This window comes from Panthera pardus, unplaced genomic scaffold (assembly GCF_024362965.1).
Source record: "Panthera pardus isolate Hobbes unplaced genomic scaffold, ASM2436296v1 HiC_scaffold_6, whole genome shotgun sequence".
NCBI classification, from domain to species: Eukaryota; Metazoa; Chordata; class Mammalia; order Carnivora; family Felidae; genus Panthera; species Panthera pardus.
The window spans coordinates 13,657,726-13,670,039 of NW_026526991.1; the positions used below are offsets into that span (position 1 = coordinate 13,657,726).

Genomic DNA, 12,314 nt, shown 5'->3' on the forward strand with positions numbered 1-12,314 from the left:
GTTCCTTCACTATATTGACTTCCTGGAGTAACTCCTGATATAAATTGAGATTTTTCTTTAAATTGTGTTTTTAGTGCACAGAGGTGTCATTTAAAAGTCAAATCCATGAAGGAATATTTTTTTTACCTGCTGGGTTTAATTTCAGATGCCAGTGTTATCATAAAATGCAAACCACCCTGGACTCTGTTTCAAAACTTAGGACAAATTGTGCCAGTTGAAATTAACTTTTGCAGATGGAGCGAAGAAAGGAGGAAAGGAAGTGTTTTAAAGAGGTTTTTAAAAACGGTTTTAAATATTAATGCCACTTGCGTTCAGCTCCATATATATTCCTACTACTTACCCCTCCAAATTCATCTATTGCTTTCCAGTTTTTGCTCCGTCTGTTGTACTTTTTTTGTTTGTTTTGTTTTGTTTTGAAAGGGAACAAACGGTGGTGATGTATTTAACCAGGGGAGGAAAGTAATCCTAAGATTCAACATGAAAGATTTAGGTTAGATCAGAAGGGAAACGACCCCTGGCAAATGTTGTTGGAATCAGTTACTTGGGGAGAGCAGAGCCCAAGACCTCTCGGCCGTAGGGGCATGTAACCTTTGGCTTGTTCATCAACCTTTCTAGGCCTTAGTTTTCTCATCCACTAAATGGGGATGAAAAATAGTTTCTACCTCATAGATTATTTTGGAGAATTAAAAGAGCCTGAGACATAATACATGCTGCTTATTGCTAGTTGTCTTTACTATTATTATTATAAGTGAACTGCAGGAGCGCCTGGGTGGCTCGGTGGGTTAAGCATCCGACTTCAGATCAGGTCATGATCTCCTAGTTTGTGAGTTCAAGCCCGGTGTAGGGCTCTGTGCTGACAGCTCAGAGCTGGAGGCTGCTTTGGATTCTGTGTCTCCCTCTCACTCTGCCCCTCCCCAACGTGTGTGTGTGTGTGTGTGTGTGTGTGTGTGTGTGTGTGTGTGTGTGTATTCTCTCTTTCAGAAATAAATAAACATTAAAAAAAATAAGTGAACTGCAAAAGAAACAACAACAAAAATAACAACAACAAAAAAACCAAAAAAAAAACAAACAAAACCAACAACCCAAAAACCAAACAAACAACCAAACACCACGAGAGGCAGTTTTAATGTGGTGTCTTCCTGAAGGAGAATCCAGTGGGTCCTTCTGATTGAAGTCACCCATTTGCACTTGACAATGTCAGCCAGGACTTCTTTGTTGGGCTCTTTTCTTCCAAGCCCTGTGGGAATGGGGAGTGAGAAAAACATGATGCTTCTGCCCTTCTGCTCTCAGGAAGAGGTGGGGCTCACCTGGCCTCATGCTCCATCAGTCCTTTCTGGGCCCTTCTTCAAGGGATCTCTCATTTAAGACTCTCTGGCAGAGAGGGCATCGCTTCATGGTAGACGGACAACATGGAACTTACCCGGAGACGGGGAGTTCGGCAGTGTTGCAGCTAGTTGAGCGTGGAACTGGATTTGAAGCCACATCAGCGTCACTGCATAGCCTCCTGTCCCCAGTATGTTCTTCCTGAGAGATCCCCCAGCATCTGGGAAATCCTCATTCGTAGTGAGTCACAGTTGGTGTGGAGGGTTTGTTGCCCATGCTTCAGAATGAAAAACTTTCCATGGTAGTGGAGGGGGCTGGGGGAACCTTTTCTCAAATCAACATTCTTTGTTGAAAGGGGTTTTGCTTTTTTGGTTTTACTTTCTAGGCCACACCCTCCAGCCTTGTGGTCTTTCATGTGTTTCGAGGGAGGGCCGAAAATGGCGTCAGAGTGGTTGCAGAAGAAAGCCTGGCACTGACAGTTGAGATTGGCTCCATTAGGTGCTTATTGCCGGCCACTTGCTAAAGCTCCAAAAGGCTTTTTTTTGGTTAGACTCTGATTCCATTTGTACGTTCAGCAGACAGTTATCAGCCAGCCAGCAGGTGACAGGCAGTATGCTAAGTCTTAGGCCAGTGTAAGATGGGCGGACAGGGTGTCTGTCTCCCGAAAACGCCACGGCTGGTGGGGAGGGGAGACCACCAGCTCTAGTTCAACCAGATCTAGTTCAACCCCAGATCTAGTTCAACCAGACCCTAGTCACATGGGGCTTAGGGGTTCTGGCAGAGGGAAGGACACTTGTGGGACTACCCAAGGGGACAGCAAAGCCAGCTCTTTCATGGACATTGTTCTTTGGGGATGGGAAGCCTTGTATAGGTACCTGCAGTAGTAGCTTCTGCCCTGTTTGGGAGGTTCCTAACATGTGGATCCCGCATTCCACCTGCAGCCATTGTGACATCCACATTAGGATATAGGTGAAGAGGTTGCATGGTCTGTCGGGTTTTAAATTCCTTCGTAAGGCATATGACCTGTGGTCAGATACCCAGGTGAAGGATCATGGGCCCCTACTCCATGAGAATTGACCTTCTCCTCCCTCTTTGAACATGTCTCAGGCAGTCTTCTGCGTGACCTTAGGACTGGCTCTCTGCAGATGAGTTGTAGGTTATCTGTGTTCCTCTCCGTTTTCTGCACATTTTAATTGTTTCCATGCTTTTCTGGATATCTTCTTCTGTATTAAAGGCGGGAGCTGTTAAGATAGTCCCTGGCGAGTGTTTGTGGGTTATCAACTGTGATCCAGTTGTAGTCCCCTGCAGATGATGATGTGGCCAGTGCAGTCTCCTCTCCTCTGACTGTGCCATCAGTCAGCCTCCAGTGCCTTCCTCAGCACTTCCTATCTGGAACTCGGGAACGGTTCTGGCATCTTGGCCACACCTGCATCAGTCAGCAACTTCGTTTCTCTTTCCACAGAGCTCTGTGCACATCTCAGTCTGTCACATTCTTGCTGCAAACTAACCTACACTATAGAATACATGCCTCTGGGTGTGTGCGTGTGTGTGTGTGTGTGTGTGTGTGTGTGTATGTGCATGAGAGAGAGAGAGAGAGAGGCAGAGGCAGAAGGGAGAGATCTCATAGGGTTTTTTGTTTTTGTTTTTTCTTATAGAGAGAAAGAGAGAGAACATAAGCTGGGGAGGGGCAGTGGGAGAAAGAGAATCTTAAGCAAGCTCCATGCTCAATGCTAAGCCCAACGTGGGGCTCGATCCCACAACCCTGGGATCATGACCTGAGCCGAAATCCAGAGTCGGACGCTCAACCGACTGAGCCACCCAGTGTCCCTTGAGATCTCATACTTTTTATCATCCTTTATTCATTTACTTTTTAAAGAGCTGTCTCTGTTCTGATAGACTGCAAGACTGCAGCACTGTGTCTCAGAATAGAAGGTTAGCAGGAGATTGTGGACGAGTCCGATACTTTCACGACCTACAGGGTATTTCTCCTCTGCAATCTGCATCCATTTACAGTGCTAAGAACTCAGCCCTTCCTCTCTGCTCTTCCTTTCAGAAAGTATTATGAGGGAGGCCGAGGACCCCGTGCTCCGGGCAGAGAATCGGCGCTGGGATTAGGGGTTGTCACTTCTGAGAGGATGCTGGGAATCTGCAGAGGGAGACGGAAATTCCTGGCTGCCTCGCTGACTGTTCTCTGCATCCCAGCCATCACCTGGCTTTACCTCTTTGCCGGGAGCTTTGAAGGTAAGAAGGAGGCTTCCTCACAGGGAGAGGGATGGAGAGGGAAGAAAAAGGACACTGGCCGTCCCAGAGTCTCGGAAGCCCCCTCCGGGTCACCGTGTGGAGCAGGAGAACGTTGGTGCTCAGGCAGAGACTTGCGTGGGGCTTACACGCGTGTTGGAGGGAGTCTGTCGTGAGGAGGAACACAGAGAAACAGAAACGAAGTCAGGTGCACCTGGGTGCAGTGGATGGTGGAGGTTACACAAATGTCAGCTACCAGCTTTCCAGGTCGATCGCTGTGTCAATAGCGGGCGAAAGGTTTGGGCCCTGGAGAGGTTTCTCAACCGCATGGAGCCAGCTGTTTCATTCATTCTTCCATTCATTCATTCATTCATTCATTCATTCATTCATTCACACATTTCACATTTTGTTGTGACTCTTGCTGCTGCTGCTGCTGTTGTGGAACATCTGCACCGAACCAGGTGCTGGGAATGCAGCGATCACAGATCTGGACATTCACAATGCATTGGGGGGGGGGGGGTGGGGACGACAGGTGAGCACAGGACTGCCGTGCATGGGGCCCAGGGTGCCGCGGGAGGCAGCGGTTGGGGTGTCAGGCCTGGCTGGGTGTGAAAGATGATGGTCACACTGGCCGGATGGAGGCGTGCAAGCAGAGGAGCGGCCCTCCCCAAGCCAATCAAAACAAACGCCGATCCTTGTCGCTTCTCAGCAATCAGTGGAGAAGACAAGCCTGGCCATTCTCCCAGCCAGCAATTTCAAATGCTGCACGGTGTTTCGCGTATCAAAGGTGGTTTTCTAAGCTTCAGGGAGGGAAGGGATGGGAGCATCGAGGAGGACACTTTCTTTTCATTTACGCCCATAAGTGAGTTCAAAAAAATCTCCGATGAAAATCTGTCTCAAGGAAGTCACTACTGTGTTTTTAAACATTTCCTTTATGCATAATTTTTTTGACAGCTCAAGGCTACCTTTTAATTAGGAGTTGTGGACTTTGTGAGATGTGCCCTGAGTTAGCTCGACTGAGTGTGATCGGGGTGGCTGTGTGCCTGTAGAGCAGGAAAGGGCCCGTATGTCCTGCCCCATACATCCCTGGAGTCGAGGAGTTTCCATATGATCAGCTACATGGAGTAAATTATGCCATGGCAGTGGATGATTAAGTTTTGGCAAAGAGATCAGAGGGAGAAAGGTGAGTTGATGTGGATCCTAGAAGAGACAGAAGGAAGCATTGGGCCAGGGATGATGGAAAAGCCCTTGTAAAAGAAGGCTGAGAGCACCCAGTGCCGGTCCAGGGTTAGCACGTGAAAACCTTGACCCTGCCAATATAACGGGACTAGTGATGATACTAATGGTGTAACAATATTAACGATAATGAGCATGCCAGTGCTTCAGACATTTCTGCGGGCCACTTATCGTTGCAGGGGCTTTGCATGCATTGTCTCGCTCTCCCCAGTAATCCCATGAAGTAGGTATACAAGAGGAGGGCGAGGCAGAAATCCTTCAGTGATCTGTCCAAGACCCCAAAGCCCATCAGGATGGGCCTGTGTTATTGGACTCGAGATCTAAGCTTCGTAACTACGATACCATGTTGTAGATGGGGGCTCCAGTGAGGTATCAGACTTTGGCTTAGGGGTTTGACAAGGTGTCACATGACCTTTCTGGGTGCCTCAGAGGGAAGTTGCAGAATTTTCATTTGCACTTCCCAACCCCAAATGATTTTGGCAAAAAGGGAATTTGGGGGCTAACAAAACCAGTAAGTTCAAATGTAGGACGGGCTTCAGGCAGGGTTGGATCCAGGGGCTCAAATGATATTTTTGTAGCGCAGTCTCCCTTCTTGCCTTTGCTCTCCATTTCTCCACCTTGGTTTCTTTCAGGGCAGTTTTATCTCCACAGAGGAAGCTTTAGTTTACAACTTACATTCACCAGTGCCTGTGGAAAGAGGAGTTCGTCTTCCCCCTGCTTCCACAGTATTGCCTGATTGGATTGCCTCTGGTCACTTGTGGTCCAGAGACCAATCACCGTGGCTGGGGGAGGTGCCTATTTTTGGTCTTAGGGTAAAGAGGAGTTCCCTGAAATATGTGGAGTCAGAATGAGGGACTCAAAATAGCCCCCAAAGGTAAATGGTGCATTTTCCCAAAGAGGAGACTAGGAGTGGATCTGACATATGGAGAATGTATAATTGGCTGTGCTTAGTGGTAGGTTGATGTCAACTAGAATCTCCTTTCCAGCCTCCTGCTGTCTGGGCCAGCCTTGGCTGATGGAGTGACCACTATCTCTGACTTTGAATGATTGTATTAGACTATCAGACAGACGACGGGAAACAGAGAGGATTGAGGAAATAATACTCTGAGGTGACCTGTACAGACTGGAAAGATTTACCAACATGTTTACCAACATGTTGCTAATAATAAATCCTCCCCTTGGGACCAAATCACAAACTGCATTAAATAGGGACTAGATGATGTGAGTACGTTAACAGAAGTATCCCAGCTAGAATGACAGTGGGGATAGATGCCTTTTCTGGGGTATCAGTTAATCCACAGCTGGACCACAGCATTTATTTCTAGATGCCACACTTGGAGGACAATCTAGACAAGTCAGCACGTTCAGGAGAGTCTAGGTGAATGCCAGTGCCAATCCAAACCTTGTGACATACAGAATAGTGGAAAGAATTGGGGCTATTTACCTTGGAGAAGCAGAGGTTCCACTCCAGGTGTACCTGATCGGCTTCCACAAACAGTCAAGGAGCTGTCGCCCGAAAGAGAGATGGCCCCAGAATCTATGGAGGGACATGGCAGGGAGCCAGCTGTCAAACTCATCCTAGTAAAGGATCATCCTGTCCAGGGCTGGAATGAGCTGCCCTGGGAAGTAGTGAAACACCCAACATGAGAGGTGTGTAAATACAAGTGTCGTGTGGTACGGGGAGCTCAGCATGGGGCGGGGGCGGGGGGGGGCATGTAGGGCAGGATGACCCAGAGATCCTGAGGCTCTAGAAAAGGCTGAGTATGTACTGGGAGACAAAGGTACCTCCGTGGAGCCCCTGCCGGTTGTCAGCAGATATCAGTGCATTTGCAAAAGAGCCTGTGGAGACATTCTTTTCTCTGTAGTTAAACATAAAAACTTTGGGGCGCCAGGGTGGCTCAGTCGGTTAAGCATCGAACTTCAGCTCAGCTCATGATCTCGAGGTCCGTGAGTTCAAGTCCCGTGTTGGGCTCTGTGCGGACAGCTCAGAGCCTGGAGCCTGCTTTGGATTCTGTGTTGCCCCCCTTCCCCCGCCCCTCCCCTGCTTGTGCTCTCTCTCTCTCTCTCCCCCTCCCTCAAAAGTAAATAAGTAAATGTTAAAATTTAAAAAAAACCAAAAATGTAACAACTTTGCAATCCGTTTATTGACCCCCTTGAGTTTTCTGTTCAAGGCAGGTGGAGCCATAAATAAGGGACAGAGTTGCTGCCTGTATTCATGGGGATGCTATTTATATTTTATGTGAGTTTATTTATTTTTCAACCCCGTTTAATTTCGATGGATCTCTTGAGAGCAGAGCCTAGACTCTCCCAGAGATGCAGATGCCTCCTGCATAAAGTTTTCGAATTCGATGACACACAGCAGTAAGATCTATTGAGAGTATCCTGGATGATAGCCTCAGGCTCCGAATCAGCTGAGCCAGAGTAGCGGTGTGATTTGGAGTACAATCACTGCTCTTTCTAGGCCTTTGTCTCCTGCTACACGAAGTGACATAAAACTGAAGGTCACCTGGGGTGCCTGGGTGGCTCAGTTGGTTGAGCATCTGACACTTAATTTCGGCTCAGGTCATTATTTCCTGATTCATGAGTTCGAGTCCTGCATCAGGCTCTGCGCTGACAGTGCGGAGTCTGTTTGGGATCCTCTCTCTCTCTCTGCTCCCCCTGCATTCTCTCACTCTCTCTCAAAACAAATAAACTTAAAGAATATATTAAAAAAAAAAATGAATGTCACCTGTTGGGGCTATTGGGGCACTAACATTCTGGAAGTTTTCTATTCTAAGCATCTGACGTGAATGAATTGGAAATGGCCAGAATCTTCTCCAGTTAATGGCAAATATGTCGGGAAGAGGGAATCGGCTTCCTGTGATTTGCTCCTGAGTGTGGATCCAGGATCAATGCATAAAAGTTATGAGGAAACAGGCATTGACTCAATGTAAGAAAAGAACCATTGTAATCGCAGATTCGACTTGCCAGGTGTTGGAGTCCACATCTTGGAAAGTGATGAGATCCCCATTCGCAGAGCTGTTTGTCAAAGGCCAGGTGCCTGCTGGTTACAGATGCTGATCAGGGGATGTCTTTGCTGGCACTTCAGCCCCCCAGTTCCTCAACCCTGTTTCCTTCGTTTCCGCCCCCATCCTCCTTTTCTCCTGTAGCATCTCAGTTACCCTTCCCAGCTACCCGTCCATCAAGCTCAAAGCGTGGAGTCTTTGCTTCCTTCTTTATTCTTTCCATCGCCGGGTGCCACATCCTGTCGCACCTGACTGTGGCCTCTTGCGGCCACGTCTTTGCTTCCCGCCTTTCACCACTGCCGTGGCCCTGGCTCAGCCGTTCACCTTCATCCTTTGTGGTCGCGGCTGATGGAACATCCTGCTGTCTCACACATGTCCTCCAGCCTCCAGAGAGCGGCCAGAGCTCAGTTGCGGGGCCATCCTGCTCCTTGTCAGCTGTGCTGCCTCTGTTTCCTTATGTCCCCTCCTGTCTTCCATCAGCCACACTGGATTCGCTTCGGGTGCTGTGTGCACCTGCCCTCTGAGACTGCTGGTCTTCTCACATGCTGGCTCTTGGGACACTGCTGCCCTTCATCCTTCCCCGCCGCCCACCCCCCCTCCTTCCCTCCTTCTTTTCTGGGCTGACTTAGACCCTCAGGTCTCAGCTGAGCATGATGGGTCCTCCCCCTTAGCTAGGTTGGTTTCTGCCACGTCTACAAACTCCTTTTACTTTCTTTTCTTCATACCCTCATTACTTTTCTTGTGTTTTCTTTTATTTTTTAAAATTTCTTTATTAATTTTTGAGAGAAAGACAGAGTGTAAGCAGGGGAGGGGCAGAGAGACAGGAGGAGACACAGAATTGGAAGCGGGCTCCAGGCTCTGAGCTGTCAGCACAGAGCCCGACACGGGGCTCGGACCCACAGACTGCGAGATCATGACCTGAGCCGGTCGGACCACTAACCGGCTGAGCCACCCAGGCGCCCCTTTTCTTGTTTTTTTTTAATCACCTGTCTTCACAAGTGAGTACAAGCCTTAGGAGGGAATGGAGTGGTTTTCTTCTATTCATCTTTCTGTCACTAGCACCTACTCCAGCGTCAGGAGAATTGTTTGTTGAATGAATGAATGAGAGAAGAATGCCCTCTTCTGGCTTTGAATGCCGACAGCTCTCAGCTCTCACCGTTGCCCTCTGGGTTCTCTCCATACTCATGGTCACTGCTTGGGGTCTTTCACAGACATTTTCCCTTAGCTCATAATTTCCATCTTTACTCAGGTGAATGCCTTGTTGAATGCATTGAGAAAACATCTATTTTCCTAATTCTCAATTTTTGCTCTTTGTTCCTTCTGTCCAGTATACAGTTCTCTTTTTTTCCCACTACCCTTCCTCCCAACCAACATCTTCAGCGCCCAAATTCAATGTCATTTTCCCCTAATGTCTGATTCTGTGTGGAAACTTCTATGACAGCACTCATCAAGGGATGTTTTGCTTGTGTGGTGTCTTTCTAGCCACTCGCTTTTGAGTTTCGTGAGACAAGGGGCTGTTTTATTTATCTTTCCATTCTCAGAGTCTGGGCATCACTCTTAGTTGGGCCTTAGTGAATGTTGACTGGGTGGGAGTCTGGATGTTGACGGAAGCAGGGGTCTCTCATCCGGAGCCCTGAGCATGTGTGATTTTGAGACCTCAGAATATGGCTCCAGGAGCCACCCCTTAATTCTGGATGGAATGTTAATTCTTGGACTTAAGTAATTCTGCTTAAACACACCTCTGTTTGAATTTAGATCATGCGTATTATTTTCCACCAGAATCACCTTATCTCGTGGGCATGTGAGTTTTATTTACGGGCTGTGGCTCTGTCTCTTCTGCCCATCATGGAGATGGTATTCAGCTGTTACTGAATTACCAGCATGCGGAGAAAGCGTGCTTTTCGGCCATTCAGAAGATTTTTCACACATGCTGCCTTCTGATAATTTATGACCAGCTCTGTGCAGAAGCTCAGGCCGGAAGCTTTCAATGGTCAGGGAGGCAGGGCCGGGAGGGTGCGGGTGCTTTCAAAAGGAAATGTCTTCAGAGGATGCAAAGTCCTGAGCATTTAAAACTGGTGTCGGGAACAGGCACAGGATATTAATATCTGGACTGGTTTCAGCCCACACCCACATTTTAGTTCACCGTTCATGCCATTCTTATCAACACAAATTACTCCTAAAATGAATGGTTTGAGAGTTGTCTTGATAAATTTCAGCAGAAAGAAATGAGGGCCTGACATTTGACTGTTTTGAAGAATTGCATGGAGAACCAAGGACTTGTAAGTTAAAGCGTTTTCCTTTTCACTGTGAGGGATCACGGGGCGCATGAACGGTGGAAAAGGGGAGGTGGGGGGGGGCGGTGTCCAAACCTGACCGATTCCCTAGCCTCCCGTCCACTTCCCTCAGCCCAGAGACCGTGCCCCAAGGTTGGTGAGTTTGGAGTGTGCGAGGTGCTAGTGAATGATTTGCTCAAGGTTTTGGTGTCTATCCCCTGGGATGAGTCTCTGTGGCAGCTGTGATGTGAGCCATGCCCTCCTGCCAGTGGCCCAAATGAACCCCATAATGAGGTGATTATGGGGTGCAAAAACACAGGGTGCTGAATGCAGAATGAAATGGAAAGTATACAAATTGTTCTTAATAGGTCAGAAATGAAGGGGTTTCCTGGCCAGTGCTTCCTAGCTGTTCGTGCCGAGTGGAAGCCTACGAAACAGGATGTGAGGGAGGCAGCAGTGAGTGGAGCCCAAGTCGCGGGCACAGCGGGCCTGCACACAACTGCGCTTCTCACCTGGGGCCCCAAAGCATCTCCTTAATTCTCAGACCCTGAGGGTGGCTGAAATCCATCCCCGTTGTGTTCAGCTCCGAGATGGTTGCTAAGGTGACCTTTACTTTTCTCGCACCAGCTTTTGACCATAAAGCATTCTTGGCGGTCCTGCTGGGGTGGAGAAAATGGCCCTGATTGTCATCAGTTGGCTGTACCTCCTGGAGGAGCTCATGGTTAGAATCTCTGACCAAGTGTTAGGAAACCTGGGGTCTACTAATCCCAGCAGCCACCTTGTATTAGTTTCCTACGGCCGCTGTAACCAAGTACCCCAAGTTCGGTGCTGAAAGACACACACATTTGTTATCGTATGGTTCTGGAGGTCAGAAATCTAGTCAGGTCTTAGTAGGCTAGAGCCTAGATGTTGTCGGGGCTGGTTCCTTCCAGAGGCCCCAGCGGGGATCCGTTTTCGAGGGCAGAAGTGTAGCTCCTTCAGGTTACTCTTTCTTTCTTTCTTTCTTTCTTTCTTTCTTTCTTTCTTTCTTTCTTTCTTTCTTTCTTTCTTTCTTTCTAAAAAAACATTTATTCGTTTTTGAGAGCTGGAGAGAGACAGCACTAGTCAGGGAGGGGCAGAGAGAGAGAGGGAGACACAGAATCTGAATCAGGCTCCAGGCTCTGAGATGTCAGCACAGAGTCTGATGCGGGACTCGAACCCACAGACTGTGAGATCATGACCTGAGCCAAAGTTGGACGCTTAACTGACTGAGCCACCTGGGCACCCCTCAGGTCATGCTTTCTAACTCTGAGCCTACTGCTGGAAATCCTCAGGTCTCCTTCTCTGACTTCCTGTCTTCTTAAAAGGACCCTTGTGATTCCACTGGGCCCACCTGGATAGCCCAGAACAGTCGTTCCATCTCACAAGCCTTAGTTTAGTCACGCTTGCAAAGTCCCTCCTGCCATAGAAGGTAACAGATTCACAGGTTGTGGGGAGTAGGACACGAACATCTCTGGGGGCCATTATTTGGTCCTCCACATGGCCCTATCTACCCTCCCCATCCCCTCCATCTTGCTCTTGTCTAGGGACAAAAGGATGTGGAATCATCTCTTCTGTCTTATCCTGCTCTAGGAGTTTGGGGTTCTATAATTCTAATACACATAAATATCCAGCAGGACTTGCCCCTCATGAAAAAGGCATTACATTCATATCTGTTCAAACAATTGTAAACCATAATATTTTCTATAATAGGTGTTTATTCAATAACCAATGATAGGCTAAGGTTTTCTGAAAAGAAAGGACAGGAACTTCTCTTTGGGGGGGGTACAGGTCTTAAAGTGACTTCTTTCTTATTTCAAACATCAATTTAACCAAAGAAGGGGGCATTTCCCTCAGAGAACCCTGTGATGGTCTATTAATTCTAAGTAAAATGTTTGTGTAACTACTTTGGAATACGATTTGGTGTTACCACCTAAACCTGAACATAGCCTGTAACCCATCAGTTCTGTCCCTGGTCACATACCAAAGAGAAGCGTTATGGATGTTTGCACAAAAGACGTGTGCAAGAATGTTCACGTCAGCATTATTATTAATAGTGCCACATAGGAAAATACTGAAATGTACGTCCACAGTAAAATAAACCTATAAATAGTGGCATATTTGTATAGTGAAGTACTACAGAGCAATGAAAATGAATATCTTCACAGATAGTGTTGAACAAAAGAGTATGTATGGTAGGATTCAATTATGTAAATACAAA

At 47.6% G+C, this 12,314-nt stretch overlaps 1 protein-coding gene across 3 annotated transcripts in view; it reads left to right on the plus strand.

Moving 5' to 3' along the window:
- Window positions 1-12,314, plus strand: part of LARGE1 (LARGE xylosyl- and glucuronyltransferase 1) — a 540,881-nt gene that overhangs the window by 139,633 nt on the left and 388,934 nt on the right. For 2 of the 3 annotated variants that reach the window (XM_019446719.2, XM_019446720.2), the window contains exon 2: window positions 3,377-3,564. In XM_019446719.2, coding sequence (XP_019302264.2) covers window positions 3,377-3,564 — 188 coding nt within the window. Of the gene's footprint in view, window positions 1-3,376; window positions 3,565-12,314 lie in introns of those variants that run through there. The other variant, XM_053895955.1, reaches the window with a different exon arrangement.